The following is a 17926-nucleotide window of genomic DNA, read 5'->3' as shown; positions in this document are numbered from 1 at the left end:
CTCCTGTGACCTTTTTGGCATAATGCTCCATTCATCGTAGGGTTTGATCTTCTTATGATAGGTTATAGTCTTGTGATCTGGTTCCATCTCTGACTGCATCTAAAATACATGCCTGCTTTTGCTAACCAAGTTATTTGATGTATATTTGAACCTATGGTGACTGTACATATTTGTATCCTAGTATTGTGCGATATTACTACCTGTTAGTTTCATTTTCATTTGTGTTCAGAAGGTCTATAATAATTAACTATTTGTCGTACATGACTGCGTAAACTGAATCTTTGTGTGCCATACTGTGTGGACTCCTTGAAGGCCCTTGACACCACTAACACTCTCCTGAGAATAAGCCTCGATTGCTCATCCACATAACTTGATTGGATTTCAGCAAACCTCCGAGTTTCCTGTTCATTATAAGTATGGTGACCTCCTAAAGTCTGTCCACCAGGCCAGATTCTAGAAATCCATCTTAGCACTCTTTACCCCTGCTACAGTACTCAGAGTGCCTGCATCTAAATTTCTGCCGCTTGTGTTCTTTCCAGCGGGGTGAGTTTTACCAGTCAGTATTTTGCATATTGATTTGTTTAATTAAACCATACATATTTTATACAACTATTACGGGACATTTCTTTATTTTGGAGTGTTGTACTATTGCTGTTTGGGTTGATACAGTTATCACATTCACATCCCTCTTAAGAGTATAGCCTGCCTTTGGCCCACGTTAACACAAATGGTGAAGGAGGTTTACCTCTTGACTGTGCCTGTTTTAACTTGTGTTTTGTAATAGTTGGTGGGCTGAGTAGGGGGTTTAGAGCCTGATCACGAGTTGGTCCTCAGCCCTTAAATGCAGCGGTAATGCTATTACCTCTGCATTTAAGGGTTGGCCCAGTCTTCAGTTGGGCAGTAAGTTGGAGTTTTAACCCCAGCAAAAAGCTGAAGGTAAAAATGTCCACTTAACACCTGTTTTCGGCACCATTACCACTGGCGCAATTACCGCCGGCGGTAATAACATCCCCAAACCCCTTAGGCCCCTATGGACCCAATGGGGAAGGGGCAGTAACCGGCCAACTGCTACTCATGATCCGGCGCTCATAGCACCAAGGCCGAGTAGTGGTAACGCTATTTGCACTGGCGGCACCCCGCCGGTATTACCGCAGGGATACTGCCAGACTCCTGATGTTGCCCATAGTCAATAATCATCCCTGTACTCCTGCATAGCAGTAGTCCTTTAGTTAGGTGAACATTTCTCAATGGAGAAAATTTTAGTTCTTGAAGAATTAATAGTTGTTAGTAACAGTATGGAATGGGAAGTGTTCTCCCCATTTTTTCAATGATATTATTTGGCTTACTAAGATCGGGTTGCACTTGGCACTCGGTTGGGATGGCTCTATCTAGATGGTGTAGTGGTTGAACTGATATACAGGTAAGCCACTTATTGCAACCATTGATGTCTGACTCACGTTGAAATGGCAGCAACAGTATGTACATTAGAGGTGGTGCTTGGCTCTGCAGAGCACAAAACCTTGGAGAGCAAATTGGCAAGTAAAAAGACATAAACTGTACTATCTTGTGCTACACAATACGCCAATGCATCATTTTTATTTGGGCATTCTGACTTCTGGAACAATCATTGCTTACTAATGGTGGGGGAATCCCTTCCTCTAGGAGTTTTAAATAAACCAGGGCCTCCTTTCCTTTTCCACCAAATGCTAGGGGATGCCCCGAAACTGTTCAATACCCTGAGGGCAAAGCTTGGCCTGAATGGGGGTGAAGTCTTGGAATATCCTGTCTGGTTTAGCTCAGACTGCCAGACTCACCCGCTGACCTCGGATGCAACTTGGTCACTCATGTCTAATCTGAAAGGCAATTCACCGTCCCCATTCTATAATCTGGCTTATGTACCACAGATATCAGTCTTTGACAAATATAGGCTTGAATTGGTTGACAATCTGGGATAATACGCCCATAACAAATACCTCTGCCGTAACTTCCATTTCAAAGATAAATCTGAACCTGAATCACAAACTTATGAAGTAAAAGATCTACTTCAGGCAGGGTTGGTCTTCTGTAAGGATGCACAGGCTTAACCTACTAAACTCCCTCGAATGCTGGAGTGCCTCCGGGCTCTTATCAGCACATTTTTGGATTGCAGAATGGTGACTGAAGAGTGAGATTAAGTGTTTGAGAGGACCAAAATCTCAACCCGGTTGACGCCAACTCCCATGTTTGACCCCTCTCAGGCCCTAGTGGTAGCCAAAAATAACATACTGAGGAACTGGAAACTGAAGGCGGAAGGCTGGATCAAAGGAATGTTCTGTCTAGCGACTTGAGTGACCTATCTTGCAGGGGGAAAGACGCTTCCTATGATGACATTTGGTAGAAATATCTTGACACTTATTAATTCATGTAAAATCCCCATGCCCTTCCCAAATCTCTACAGTCCTCTTCTGGTCCCATGTATTGAATGCTTCACAAAGATTATATTGCTTGTTGTGGATTTTGAATGTGGGTTACTGGAATGTACTACTTAAACTAGAGGTGTGAACAGGATTTCATTACGCCTTTCATGTATTGTGCATATGTTTTGCACAGTGTGTTCCTAATTGTCTCCTACAACATCATGGGTCCTCTATGCACACATGCTGAAAAGGGCTTCATCTTCCAGCAGTATCTTCTTTGCTTCTTCTGGAATAATGTAATGTTAGGTGACTGTTTGACAGTTGGAGCATGTGCAAATGTGTATCCCGTCTCCCATACATTTATCTCAAAGAACATTGCATGCAGTGAAGCCACATGATTTAACAAGACGGAAAGATTTGCACTGCCATGAACAGGAGGTAAAATTAAATTGTAGTTGCACATTCATTGAAAAGTTGATGGTGTGAAAAACCAATCCTGTTGCTTAGAATGCAGCTCTTTCTACCTCTACAATTATTCAGCTGAAGCTCTTTCACAGCAGTCGTTCACTTGGAAGGGGTGGGCTGTTGTGATGGCACTGGTTATCCCTGTGCCAAGAGGTTTGACCTTATTTCCCATTTCCTTATTTTTTTTTATAACCCTCCCTCAATTGAAGCCCATAGATCGAGTGAGGGCCATTCTTGATTGGATATATATGTTGATATTAATGCATTCTTTGGTATCCTGTGGTAGATCCGGTATACGAAAATAAATAAACATGTACCCGATTTACATAATTTAGGTTTACGCTTTTTTGTTTGCCAGCACAAACCACAGGTGAACATATTTCATATTACTACTGATTTTATTTTTAAGGTTTGCAAGACTTGCAGCAACAGCTTTCATCAGCCAGGGAGTTCCTGTTCATCTATTCTCCAGTATAACACCAACTCCCTTTGTCGTAAGTGTTAATTATTCCCATTCATGTATGTTTCTGTGAATTAATTTTTTGGCTTAGCTGACCCTATTGGTTGGTCAGAAGGACTTCTGCTGAAGTCCCCCAGACTCTGCAACCCTTGTTGACACAATTAAGAGTATATGGTTCTGTGTCATTTGTTAAGATTGATTTCCTGAACCAGCTATGAGGAGGTGCCTGCGTGGACACCTGTGTCAGTGAACCGCGCTATTAACACTTAGTTCTATCTAAACTCAATCAAGGTAGAGTAGCGGAGCTGTAAGGCCTACAGATTGGGGGATATGGGGCTTGTGTAGTGGTCAAATAAGGCACAAAGACTGCCTTATTTTATTTATTTGAGTACTCTAATTATTAGGCCTTAAATCCACTTTCAAGCATTTACATTCCGAGTTATTATGAAGGCAAATCTATACACATATATATGTCTGACCTACATTTTACTTTTATTACAGTAGATCTAGTTCAGCGATTAAACACTGGACTATGGCCAATAAAGTGAATAAAACCCAATTCAAATTAAGTGGAAAAACCATTAGCTTGTCTTCTAAAGTAAGGCCCTTAACACTCCCTCACAGCACTCACCTTTTGACGAAGTGTGTTTTGGTTGCTTGTTCATAGTTGCCCTAGGTGGGCCTGGGACTATTGGATGGCATTGCATGGTTCCTTAAGATCAGGGTGGTGCTCTTAGAGCTTAAACAAAGTCCTCAGTGTAAGGTAAGTTTTTCTAAAGTCCAATTGGGATTAGAATCTACAAGATTTATCCCTTGGTTTCAGGGCCCCAACTTCTAATATAAGCCTGTACTACCCAAGGTTGGTAGATTGGCAGAGCAGCCAGGCTTATTTTAGGTTGAGGAATGTAAGTTGTAAATCAGTGTACAGAAATCGCAACATACAGAGTTCCAAAAAAAACACACACTTTTAGTTATATTAAAAAATAGATATTTATTTTATGTATACACAAGGCAATACGTTACTAAGGTAATATTGTATCAACTCACAACAGCAAATGCAGATCAGGATAATCAGGAGAAATAAAGCAGGTGAGTAAATTGTCATGTACTTTTCTATCCACACACACTGACTTCAGTCAGGTCAGTAAAGGCACTTATTTGAATGAACGCTGCATTATTATGTTATAAGTAAGTTCAAGAATGTAAAGAAACAACATTAACAGGTAAGCAGCAGTCTAGTAATTCTGTGCAAGGTTTAGGCAGTCTTTCCCTTACTAAAAAACAGTTCTTCAAGAAGAATGCAACCGTTGCGATGAAAATCCTCTTAGTACAGTTATGTAGCAAGTTGGTTGTTCTTTGAAAATTCACAGGAGCTTTGTAGAAGCCTTCCTGTAAGGGCAAAAGCTGAGGCCTGGGCAACTGGAGTTGGGTGCGACAAAGGAGGACAAAGGAACGACACAATTGACTCAAGCTAAGTTTACCTATAGCCTGACAATACCTGGAGAGCGAGGAAGATGATGCAGCTGGACGCCTTCTGGATGCACAGCTGCAAACCCGGTTTTCTAGTCCTGATGGTGACGAAAGGGGGGACCCTGGGTGGGCGCCTGCAGCAGTACTCGCCATCAAGGAATTCTTCTTACTCTCACATCAGTCTGTGGTTTTGGCACCTTTTTATCAGCACTAGGAGCGAACGGTCACTGCCGGTTGGAATATTCTTCTTTTCTCGGTCCTGGACTCTTTTGAGGTGACCCTGAGGAGAGGATTCGTGCTTCTGGAGGTCCACACGGATGCCACTGAAGTCCTAGCGAGATTCGTCAACGGCAAGATGATGCACTTCAAGGTGTTCGAGGTACCCCGGCTATTCGGATTCTGCAGCCCTGGTAGGTTGCAGGACGTCGGGGGAAGCCTGAAATTGAAGTGTGTTCTGAGGCTGGTTATGCCCACCAGCCCAAATGAGGAGGTCGTCCATGGGAGAGCTTCCCTGTCGATGCAAAAATGGGGTCGGGTCAGCAGCGGTACTTCATCGGTGCTTCTGCGGTTACTGGGGGTATTGCAGGCATCTCTGGTCTTCATCTTCCGAGCTTCAGTTCCAGTGGTCGACTTAGCCTTCTGTCCCAAAAGCCTCGCCTTTTATGCAGGAACCCATTATTGCAGTCCTATGGACCTGTCGATCACCTGGGGGTGGCTGTCCAGCCATCTGAAGTCATCGGAAGAGTTCCTGGAACCATCCTGTGGACTGACCAACTCCAGTTTGGGCTATTGCAATAGAGGGATCATGGTTCTGTGTTTCCGCTCAGAACTTTGGGGACTCTCTGCTTCTTCTACAAGAGTCTCTCCTTCAAAATGTCAGCGTTCCATGGGAGTCTGACTGCGACAGCTGTGTCCCGTCCTGTCACTGTGCATTGGTGACATTCGTTGAAACCAGCTATGCCGTGTCTGGTCCAGTGCCTGGAGTAATGCTGCATCGGTGTGAGTTGCATTCATCTACAGGAACAGGTTGCATCAGCTTCTAAATGCATCCGGGGCATCTCTTGCACCCGCGACTCCTGGGCTCTGGGGACAGGACCCAATAACAGGAAAACCCACCTCTGACGACAATGTGGTGACCTGCCAAGTCTCAAGAGAAACCAGAATATGGGGGTGAGAGGTCCTTACCTTCCCCCTAACTCCACCTGTAAAACATTTAATACTTTTACAATTGTTTGACCGTAGCCAAACATGTTGCCAAAAGCCCTCACAAATTTAGGAACAGTCGGACTTGACCTTGACCACACTCCATGCTACCTTGATTAATTTGGCTACAGCTCCCAGAGTTGTCCCTTTTCACTTACTAGGTTGGCCTCCTACACATCTGTCCACCAGGCCAGAGTGTATAAATGCAGTCTAACACTCATGGATTTCTTGTTTTCCTTTAATGGGGGTCACCCCTATAGCCCCCTTTCCCAACCTCCCCCGTTCTCCCTACTCATAAACATTTTTTTGATTTAGGGGCATATGGTTTACATATAAACCATTTACACTACAATCAAACCATCCACAATGCATTATACAATTCATGAAATAGTCTATTGTAAAAAATATAATAGCCACGTGGTAATTTCAACAACAGTGTACGATGAAAATGTCTTTGGCGTACATTGGAGGCGGATATGATTGGTGATTTCGCCAACCCCGATGTGTAAAAGGACAGGCAAAATAGTTTTTTTGTCTTCCGAAGGTGTTAGGTAGAAACCTGTGCAGTTCCCTTAGGGACCACTGCAAAAGAGTTTAGACTACAGGTGTTGGCAGTAAACCCACTTGTAGCCGTCCGTACCACCCAGATTTACCTGGTAGTTGTGGCTGAGCAGTCAGACTTCCCTCAAGAAGAGTTAGGCAGTATGCAAAGTATACACAATAGGCACTCAGATACAAAAATACAAGCAAACACTGACCAGAGCTTTGGTATCAAAGTATATAATTATTTATTTAAAAACACACAGTTGAAACACTCCAGCACTCTTATTGTAAAATATTCTAAACACAGTTACTATTGTAATAGATACACCCATTTTTCCTTATCAGATAAATCACAGTCAAACACCACTTATTTTCATACAGAGGTGAGCGCTTAACTAGATTGCACTCTAATAAGTTTGTGAGAAAGGGAGGTAAAAATACAGAATATCGAAAGGTACACCACTCTAAGGTTCAGGAACACTGTTAGCAAGGCAGAAGAGAAAAAGTCACTGGTGAACCAAAGTCCAAAGGCTGGGCCCACTCTTAGAGAGAGCAGAGCACAAATGCGCCCAAGATCACACAGTTACACTAGGCTTAGAAAGTCTTGCAGAGGGTTCAAAAAGAGTTTAGAGAGGCTTTAGAAAGTTTAGCCAGGGTGTCCCAGACTATCCCAGGTTCGAAAGCCGGGGGCTAAATCTACCCCGTACAGTCGGTAGCAAGGGAAGCCAGGCGGGACACGGTACCTTAAGTGGGAAGGATCCTCCAGCGGTGGCAGTTGTTCCTGGTAGTGGGTGCAAGTTGCGTCGTCGTCCAGGGGAAGAGAAGATCTCGACTTGGAGGAAAGATGAAGGTCGTTGCACTACCAGGGCAGAAACCAGCCGCAGAGTTTTCCGGTTCAAGGTGGTACCTTTGTTTCGCGGTCGTGGTAAAACGTGGTATCCCGGTTGCCGGGGTGCTTGGCACGGGCAAGGCGGCCACGAAGTACGTCGAGAAAGCGAAAAGACGTTGAAACTGGTTATCCCCACGAGTCAAAGGAAGAAGACTCTCCGGCGGGAGATCTCCTCTGTCGTTGGGAAAAGTGGTGAGGCAGTCCAGCAGGGCTCCACCAGTGGTGGTGTCGTGGCAGGTCAGCTCAGCTTCTCCCTCGTCGGATTCTTTGGGTCTTGTGGCGACTTCTGAAGTTCCAGTCCCCAAAGCCCTGCTTTTATGCAGCAAACCCCCATTCACTCAGCCTAGCTGTCACTCAAATATGCTAAGTGGTGAGCCAGCCGGCTCACCACTTGGGCCAATCAGGATGGAATGCAACTTGAGTTGCCTAGGCAACTCAGTCCAGGGTGCCTAAATTCCCCTCAACCCCTCCGAAGTACCCCAGACAGAGTGGCACCACTTTGGAGGGCTTCTGTGGAGAAGCCTGCCAAAAAGTGGAACAAAGGGCTCGACTTGGGTTGGAGTCACAGAAGAGAACACAAACACCATTTTAGAATCGAGTTTTGGCAAAAAATACCAACCGGAGAATTAATATTAATTAAATAAACCAGCGGTATGTTCGAGGCTACCGTAAATAATTAAATAAAGATAGTAGCCTAAAACAATGGGAAATCCCATAGGAAAATATTCGCGGTTGAATATAAAAAGTAGTATCCACTGCCACCAGCCAAAACTCGATCAGGGGGGACGGAGACGTGCCCCTTCGACTAACAGAATTGCCCCAGCCAGTACGTCCACAATATGATGCTTTGTACTGGTTCTGTTCAGAATTTAAGACTAGTAAAGTCAATGGTGACTTTACATGCCCTGGGAGACAGTAGTCAGTCCCAGGGTTTGGAGTCTATACTGGGGGGGTCACTATGACACCCCTGTGTTACGGCACGGAGGGTGCTGTGTAACACACATCACAAAAACACATGAAGCCCTATGGAGTAAAAGACCCCATAGCCCATTAAACACATCTAGGTTCAAAGAAACACACTCAAATCATGTCCAAGAGTGAGGGTAAGAGTCTCACTCTTGGCAGGAGAAAAAAATAAACCCCAAAAATCCAGCAAAGCTGCTGGGGGACTCACTAGGTTAGGAAATTCAGCCTAAACAGAGAATTTTTCCTAACAGAAGGCCTAGCATGTCTTCCACCACATTTAAGGTGAGCGAAGTATGAAGCTTTTACCATCCTCCTTTCACCAGAGTCAAAGGGCCACTGACTGGATGGTGTCATCCTGCATCCTACTATGTAATCTATGTTTAAGGTGGGAAACTGAAACCATTGTGTGGAACAGTTCTGTTGGCAAACGAAAGGTATCGTAGGAGATCCAAGCAATCCATTTTTTTAGGTTGATATAAAGCAGAATATGTGATTGAGTCAAGGTAATTACCCTGTTGGAGAGGGGGGTTAAGGAGATGGAGGGGACCCAAGTCTCTGCGACCCCCAATTGTGCAATGCATGTGGATAACAGTGCCACCCTCTGTAGCAAAATGCCTCCCTGCACTTTTGTCTTCCTGATGTCCTTTTTACTTTTGTTCAGAGCCACAACAACCATCGTACAACAGGGAGCATCAGGGAAAACTCGGACCATACTATCAGATAATCAGAAATGCAACAAATCAAATGGATTTTAAAACAATATCCTGTGCACTGCCCACAAAGCTTCAGAAAAGCAAACGACTCCCTGCAGCAACCTATAAACCACTTCCAAGACCAACAATATGCTAAGCAGCACACAGAATCACTGTTAAAGACTGTTTCCAAATCCATGCTGGAGAAGGGGCGCGGCTAAAGGGGTTTGTGAGGCTTTTCCTTTGTGTAATCCAGCGCTGATCGGCCATTAGTCAGGTGAGCGCTGGAGCCAATGGAGGGGCTTGAGAGGTTAGAAGCAGAAGAGCCATAGTATGAAAGGGAAGCGAGCGAAAGGCAGTGTGTGGGTTGCAGGAATGAGGTCAGGAGAAGTGGTGGTAGACAGTGACCAGGCGGATGACAGATGGAGGAGTGGCGTTCTGAGGAGCTGCTGGCAGAATTGGAGCAGAGTGCAGGTTGGTTATTTGTGAGGAAGAGGAAGAGTGGCCCTAGTTTGTGAGAGTAAAGCACTGAGTGGGAGAGTGTTTGTGAGGGTAGTAGTGAGGGAAGAGGGGAGGGGGTGGGAGTAGGTGAATGAGAGTAGCAGATAAAGAGAGTGAGCGCAGGCAGCGTGTAAGCATTGTAGTGCATGGCGTAAGACAGTTGCGAGGAGAAGGGGTAGGTGAGAAGAGAGAGGGGGTGAGAATAGTGAGTGTATTAGCAGGTGTGAGTAGCAGAGTGAAGAGAGGTGAGCGTAGCAGTGAAGAGGGTTGTAGTGAAAGAGGAGGAGAGGGGCATAGTGAGGCATGGAAAGTGGTGCAGCAAAGAGTAAGGAGAGGGGTAGGTCAAAGGTGAGTGGAGGCAAGAGTGTGTCAAGACTGGAGGGACAGGAGAGAAGAGTGAGGTAGTAGGATCGGACAGGGAGAAGAACAAGGGGAAAAAAGAAGCACATGCGTGTAAGGAAGAGCCAGGGTGTCTGAAATTGGCACATAGATACAATAAACTCTGTTGAACACATTGGGGATATGTACACTTAGAAGCACCAGAGGGACCCCGATAGATAAAGCATTTGTCTTTAGGCCCACATCTAAGCTAGTATGATATGATATGGCATTTATAACGCGCCTATACACAAGTGCTTCAAGGCGAGATGAGGCAAAGGGGGGAACAAAGGGAGGACAGACAACGATCCCACAGGTGTCATTCAGATCGCGCAATTTCATGGGAAGGTGGGGAAGGAAGAGTGTGTGGGGGGAAGGGAGAGGGGAAAGTGCAGTACATGGGTAGTGGAATAAATAAGATAAATAAACACATAAAACAGCCAGCTGGTGGCAAGTGCAAGGAAGTGCAGGTACAAGTGCTGGAAGGGGGACTGAAGGGATACAGAAGAACGGTCCCCAGGAGTATAAGATAGTAGGCGTTACTGGGTGCTAGTGAGGATACCTGGGATTTAGGAATCCCTGGGTTAGGGAGGGAATCAACTCGGTGGTGAACACAGGATGACAATTGGTGTATTCCATCTCCTTTTTTCCAGCCTGTTGCGATATATTGAATAATCCAAAAACAGAACAATCTGCATATCGCAACTGGTTCAAGAATAATATCTTCCAGTTTATGTGATTTAAGGTCAGCTATGACAGAAAAGTATAACTACCTCAACACCAATTCTACATGGGGTTCGTGTAGTTGGACATGAAGTTGGTACCCAATGTCAGACACTACTTCCATAGGAAATTAAACGCTGGTAAAAATACCGACCGGGACAACACCTACCTTCCTGAACAAAACTCCTAAAACCTGGTGCAGCACCAAAGGAGAAGGTGCAGTTTTGGCTAATGACTGAAAATGGTAGCTTTGGGCGTTTATGTGAAAGTGTGGTTAGTAGAAGGAGAATAAGGGGTGATTGTGAAGTGATTGATTGTGCAAGTGAAAGAAGCTTGTCTGAATAAGAGGTGGGAGGAGTTGTAGTGTGAAGAAGTGAGGCGTAATATCAGGGAGTGGAGGACAGTCATCGAAAGTATGAGTGATATCGGAGAGAGTAAAAGTGGGTGGACGTGGAATTGGTGTGTAGGGAGAGGTAAGGCAGAGGAACGAGTGAGCATGAGAGGAAAATACTATCAAGCAGAGTGTCTGCGGGGTACAATCCCATACTTCCTTTAGAACACTAACAGCTTGATAGAGTAGGGAGAGTTAGGAAGTCCTTAAGATGTTGTAACAGACTCGGAAGAATGATGTATGGGAGGCAGAGAGTGGCAGCCTAGGAAACCTGGATTTCATAGAATAAGGGGGATTATATAGAGCCAAAGTGAACCTCAGTAGATTGTGTCAACTACCATTTACTGGTGCCAAAATAATTCTGTAAAGCTGTATTGGATGTAGCCCACTCCAATTTAACTGTGGGTCACCTGGGCTTTAAATATACCCCAAATACCTTACTCCCAATGCTACTGGCTGAAACCAAGCAGTTCTATGCTTGCTATTGAAAGTGAGAGGCCCCCTTAGCCCACTGGTGGGCTGTATAACAGAGTCAATAAAGGTACATCCCAGGAGGGAATAAGACCAAGACCAAGTGAGAGTGAAGTTAAAGGCGTTTTATCGAAGTTAGGGCAAACAGAATCTACTCTGCTCATGCCGAGAGCGCTCTGCAGATAACATGTCACATTTATAGCAAAGGAAGGCCGAAGGGGCACATCTTGGATTGGGATTGGTTACTAAAAGGAGGCACCTATAGGTGCTATAGGGTCGGTGATGATTGATTGGTCCACAGGCACGTGGTGCGTTGGCCTCATGATGAAGTGAACGGGGTCGAGAGTTTGGCTTTGCTCCTCTGTCCGGTTTCCGATGGATTGATACATTACTGACCAACTTCTCTGACGTTTGTCCTTGTGGCCACACATTCCCATTCGTTCATACATCTGACTACTTCGTCCGGCCGCAAAGTCAATAGGTTACAAGTGTAAAAACAAGGCACGATTCTCTATTACTGAACATCAATTCTGTGTTTCTACCAAGGATATAGTTTTCATATTTGACCACATTCAAATGCTAGGTTGGGGGTTCTTGTTTGATACTGACAAGGGGAGGCTAAGGTATATGGTTACCATGACTGGATTACAGGAACTATATCTCACCTTGGACGTGTTTTCTCTTACAAAGGGGTCTTAATGACCAGGTGTTTAAACAACATAACTCAATATTAGATCGGGGTGTTCATGGATGGGCTTAGGCCCCCCTTTCATAGCCTTTTGTCTTGTATCGCTAAATGGTTGGGGTCTTTTGCATTTGTACGTAGTGGGTTACAGCCTGAGATGCGTTTATCATTATTTGGGGAGAAATATACACATAGCATTGTTCACTCTTCATTTCACTCTTCATACAATTGGGCAGTATCATAACGTTAAGACATGGGGTGGTGAATGAGAGACGGCGGACACAAAATCACACGACTCAGTATGACTGACGGTTCATATGACATTGTCTAATAATATGCAGGAAGTTACATTCTATAGTATCGACAGTGAGTTAGCATTGTGTGAGCTTGCATGGATCTAGGGTCAGTATACTTGTTATGGGACTGTAATCAATTGAATACATGTTTCAGTGTTATACATAGGCATACACTCTACCACCACTAAAACAGATTAGCATAAGAACTTCTAATAACACACGTGTATATATATATATATATATATTTCTGAGGCTTGTGGAATCTGCTTAGATCACATGCTGTGCATAGGCCGACATCTAGTGGAAGCTGCAGAGTATTACTGTTTGTTTTTCGAAACTCGAAAATGGGCGTCGACACAGGGTGTGCCAGTAATACTATCCCTAGTGTTACGTCCATTGCACCCATGATCCCTCACGCGTGTAGGACCCTCAGATTGTTTTTTTCCGCCATACTTGTCGGAAGCATCCCACGCAGTTCCCTGGCTTTACCCATAATGTTGCTAAATAATATATATTTCCCCATTTTCTTAAATACCTACGTCGAGTCATCGGAACCCGAAGCTCGATGCAGAACCGGAGAAAAAAACTGCTGTTGAACGACACGACAGACTTTGGGCCTCGGAAGGCCTCTGGCCTCGAAAGGCTTCTGGCCTTGGCCCTGTACAAGTAGGGAGAGTGGGGGGTGGTACATACTCTTCACTCACATATATTTTCATTTATATATTCCTACACACTAGCCCGCTGCCACAGGGTGTGTATGGAGGGTACCCCTTTCCAATTTTGCCCCAAGTGTAACCGCAAGTACCCTTGGGTTGACGGACACGCCACCTGTAACCTCTGCCTGCCGAGGGACTATCCCGAGGCAAATTGCAGAGCGTGTAGCCGGTTCAAGGCTAAAACTTTAAAGGACTGTTAGATCAAACTTTGGGCCCACCACGCCAGGCAACGAGAGGCCATGGAAGCGGAGGGCGCCTTCAGTGATGGCAGCAACGCCGTACTATCGGACGGTGAGGGCAACGTGGCGTCGAAAGACAGCCATGCACAAGTCCCCGACCTCGGAAGGTTGTCCGGCAGGGCAGCTATTGGGAAAACACCCGGCGACACGAGCGCTACCCACACCACTTCCACTAAACACTCGAAGTCCAACCGAGACTCGACGCGCACGTCGAGTTCTCGGAAAGAGGCACACAGAGAACGGTCCACCGAATCGGTTTCTCTGGCCGTTCTCGATCAAGATTGCCGCATGACATCAGGCAACCATCCACTGTTGCCAAGAGTGCCACACTTACCAAAGTAATGGAGGTTCGATTGTCCGAAGACTAAGCCGACCTCCATCACCAGGCCGCACTCCAGTAGTCGGCGTCAGCAGACCGCTCGACGCTTACACCCGTGTCCCGACGTACTCAATCTACAGAAAGGGACACTACCCCCGAATCTTGACGCCAGACGTCGAAAAGCTCAGAAAAGGTGAAAATCCCAGGGAAGCACTCTTCCACTCACGGGGAGGGGGGAAAACAGCAGAAGAAGCCTTCTTCTACACCAAATATACCTAAGGACAGCTCCAAGTCCTCTGTTAAACATTCTAAGACCCCTGAACAAGCCCATAGGTCCAGTCAAGAGATTGCAGGGAAACACCCCCAAGAGAGGGTAATTCCCAGCTCTAAACAATGGTCCAGTGAGGACATAGACAGAGTTATGTCCAGAATGTCATCCCTAGCAGACTTCTATGCCAAGAATCCAGAGCACTTCCTCTCGTATATCCTGGATGGGGCTACTCCCTCAGGGTATAGGGACCCCTGGTAAAAAAAGCTCAAAATGAGGCACCAAAACAAAGTCGGTCTTCTGACCCTTTTTACGTACAGCCATACTCAGTATAATGAGGATCCACTACAGGATGGGGATCCAGAATTGGCAGCGTTGGATGACCAAACTGGGGCGGACTACTATGGGGATGACGAGTACCAAGACCAAGACCAAGACGAAGACAAAGGTAACCCAGAAGTCTACAGAGTAGACTCCCCAGTAGACTAGGAACCTCTGGTTACCGACTCTCCGGTCGACAACCAACCTCTACTAAATGAGGGTTTATCCAAAGCGGCAGAAAACCTCTGCATAGATGCTCAGGAGGAAAGGGACTTCGCTGAGGAATTAGTGGGAGAAAAGAGACCCATTGCCCAGGCCATCCCTATTCTCAAATCTATACAAAGGAGGAGTGATCCTTCCCTTCTTAATCCCAACCTCACCAGAGCAGTAAATCCCAGAATCAAAAATTTGTTCAGGGCAGCCCAGTCAGACCCGCTGTATATAAGGGGGCAACTGAAACCGGACTCCCTGGTAGTCACAAATACCCGAAAGAGGGCGGGAACGCCCCTATCGTCCTATTCTCCCCCCGACAAGGAGAGCAAAAAGATCTACAGGTTGGGAAGGAAGGTGCCTCCACTTACGCCTACCAGGCAAGGATTACCAACTCCACCACTCTGCTGGCTAGTTACAACTGCCACCAGTGGGAACAAGTGGCTGCACTCATCGACTTCGCACCGGAACCTTTAAAGAGCCAGTTGGCACAGGTTGCGTCAGAGGGAAGTACTGTGTCCGGTTGCATCCTTAAGGCAACCTTTGATGCCGCGGATAACGCCGGCAGGCTAATAGCAGAGAGCACTGTTATTAAAAGGCATGCTTGGTTAAGGCATTCAGGGTTTAAACCCGAGACACAAGCATCCTTAACAGACAAGCCGGTGGAGCCTGATCTACTGTTTGGCAAGGCGGTAGAGGCCGCTTTAAAAAATGCCAAAGATGAGTATGAGACTAAAGTCCCTGGGACAGTTGACCAACAAACCCCCTAATCAAAGAGGGAATGGCAATTTTCGTCGCACACGTGGCCAAAATTCTCAAAGAGGCTCCAACTTTTCTCAGGGGCAGGGCACACCATGGGGTAACCAGCAGTCTACCCAGAGTTACAACAGGGGTAACAAAAGGGGGTCGTAGTAAGGGTAGAGGCAGCCCCAGCAGAGGCAGCATGCCTCCCGCAAAGCAGTGACGTCGAGATCAGGGTCCCTTCCCACGCATCTCCAGTAGGGGGACGCATTACCAACTTCACCCATGCTTGGGAAGGGATCACATCAGACAGATGGGTGCTGTCCACATTGTCCGCAGGATACTGCATAGAACTGCTCGAGCGTCCCCGAAACCACCCTCCGTGACAAAAGGTACATTCCCTAGACCACCAGAAGATCCTTCTCGAGGAGATCGTCAATCTTCTAGAAAAGGACGCGATCAAACTCGTCCCGGGCAAACAGGTAAACAAGGGTATTTATTCAACTTACTTCCTTCTGCCAAAAAAAGATCTAACTATGCGCCCAGTCTTAGACTTATGCCCTGCAAACAAGTATGTCAAGCCCCAAAAATTTCGCATGACTACTCCCCAAGAGGTAATCCCCCCTCCTAAAAAAGGGGATTACATGGCAACACTGGACATGAAAGATACCTATTTTCATATTTACATGTTACCAGCACACAGAAGATTCTTGCACTTCAAGGTGGACAGTCAGTACTACCAGTTCAAGGTGCTGCCCTTCGGTATAGCCTCGGCTCCAAGGGTATTCACCAAGGTTCTGACGGTGGTGGCGGCACACCTACGCAGGGAGGCAATCCCAGTGTACCCTTACCTGGACGACTGGCTCATCACGGGGGAGACCCCCGCAATTTGCAGTTCAAACATTCAAAGAACGATCAACCTCCTCTTCGAATTGGGTTTCTCCATAAACGAGAAAAAAATCAAGCCTGGTGCCAAGCACCTCCAAACAGTTCCTAGGAGCTGTACTAAACACTCAAGAGGGGTTGGCCTTTCCATCAGAGGAAAGAATTCGGAACCTACTGCTGCATATTCCTCAATATCAGTCCGGTCGCCAGATAACGGTACGCAAAGTGATGCCTTTGCTAGGCATGATGGCCTCATTTACCTGGTCCCCGACGCGCGCCTGCGTCCCATGCAAGAATGGTTGGCAAAACAGTAGTCTCAGGCAAGTGGTCAGTGGGACGATCTAGTGGTTGTTTCACCAACACTAGTACAAAGTCTTCACTGGTGGACAAGAGAGAACCTGTCAAAAGGGAAAGCCTTTTACGATCCAGAGGTTCAAGCTGTAGTCACTACAGACGCATCCCTATCAGGGTGGGGAGCACACCTCCTTCACTACACAGCGCAGGGTCTCTGGTCTCACTCAGTGGCCAAGAATCATATCAATCTGCTAGAGCTTCTGGCAGTATTCAGAGCACTTCAAGCGTTCAAGCCCCACCTGTTAAACCTGTCAGTGCAGATCCTAACGGACAGCACAACTGTGATGTTCTACCTTTACAAGCAGGGAAGGACTCATTCGCCAAATCTGTCCAAGCTTGCCCAGAAAATTTGGATATGGGCACTCAGACGGAACATTTACCTGTCATCGCAACATGTTCCAGGGGATCTCAATTCTCTAGCAGACGCCTTGAGCAGAGATCCCCTCCCACAAGAACACGAGTGGTTGCTAAACAGAGAAGTCATAGAAGACATCTTCTCACAGTGGGGTTTCCCCACTGCAGACCTATTCGCCACAAGCAAAATCAAACAATGTCCAGGATTCGCATCCAGGTTCCCACAGCCAGACTCCAAGGGGAACGCCCTATGGATGGATTGGTCAGGCATGTTTGCCTACGCTTTTCCACCAACCCCTCTTATGAGGAAGGTGGTCAACAAGATGCACAGGGAATCGATGACGCTCATCCTAGTTGCTCCCATGTAGGCGAGGCAATCGTGGTTCCCACACCTACGCAGACTAGCCGTGTGCGAACCCATCAGACTCCCATGCTGGCACAACCTACTGTCCCAGCACCAAGGACAAACGGTACACCCACAACCCAACTCAATGAACCTGGCAGCATGGCTCCTGAGGTCATAGAGTTTGGACATCTCAATTTACGACTGAGATGTATGGATATCCTAAAGGAATTTAGGAAACCGAACACAAGCTACTGTTACTTTGATAAATGGTAAGGTTCGTTGTCTGGTGCCAGAATAAGCAATTCAACCCAGTTTATTGTACTCCTTCCAATATTGTCACCTACATGCTCCACCTGCTGGACGCAGGCCTTGTATTCAACTCACTGAAGGTACATCTGGCAGCTATATCTGCCTACACCACTTCCCACAGCAAGGTTTCGTGGTGGAAAGTACCAGTGGTGAAGGCCTTCATGGAAGGGGTAAAGAGACTCCACCCTCCAATCTCTAACCCAACACCTGGTTGGGACATTCATGTGGTGCTTGCAAAGCTCATGGGCCCACCATTTGAACCCATGCATAAAGCCAGTCTCAAACACCTGACCTATAAACCTGCCTTCTTAGTAGCCATTACATCCATAAGAAGG

The 17926-nt window shown here is 46.3% G+C and overlaps 1 protein-coding gene across 1 annotated transcript in view; it reads left to right on the top strand.

Moving 5' to 3' along the window:
- PGM2 (phosphoglucomutase 2) overlaps positions 1-17926 on the top strand; it is a 936504-nt gene that overhangs the window by 130586 nt on the left and 787992 nt on the right. The window contains exon 4 of the mRNA XM_069631820.1: positions 3271-3355. Coding sequence (XP_069487921.1) covers positions 3271-3355 — 85 coding nt within the window. The remainder of the gene's footprint in view (positions 1-3270; positions 3356-17926) is intronic.

Source organism: Ambystoma mexicanum, chromosome 6q, assembly GCF_040938575.1.
Source record: "Ambystoma mexicanum isolate Mex_15411 chromosome 6q, UKY_AmexF1_1, whole genome shotgun sequence".
Lineage (NCBI taxonomy): Eukaryota > Metazoa > Chordata > Amphibia > Caudata > Ambystomatidae > Ambystoma > Ambystoma mexicanum.
This window is presented reverse-complemented; position numbering and strand designations above follow the sequence as displayed.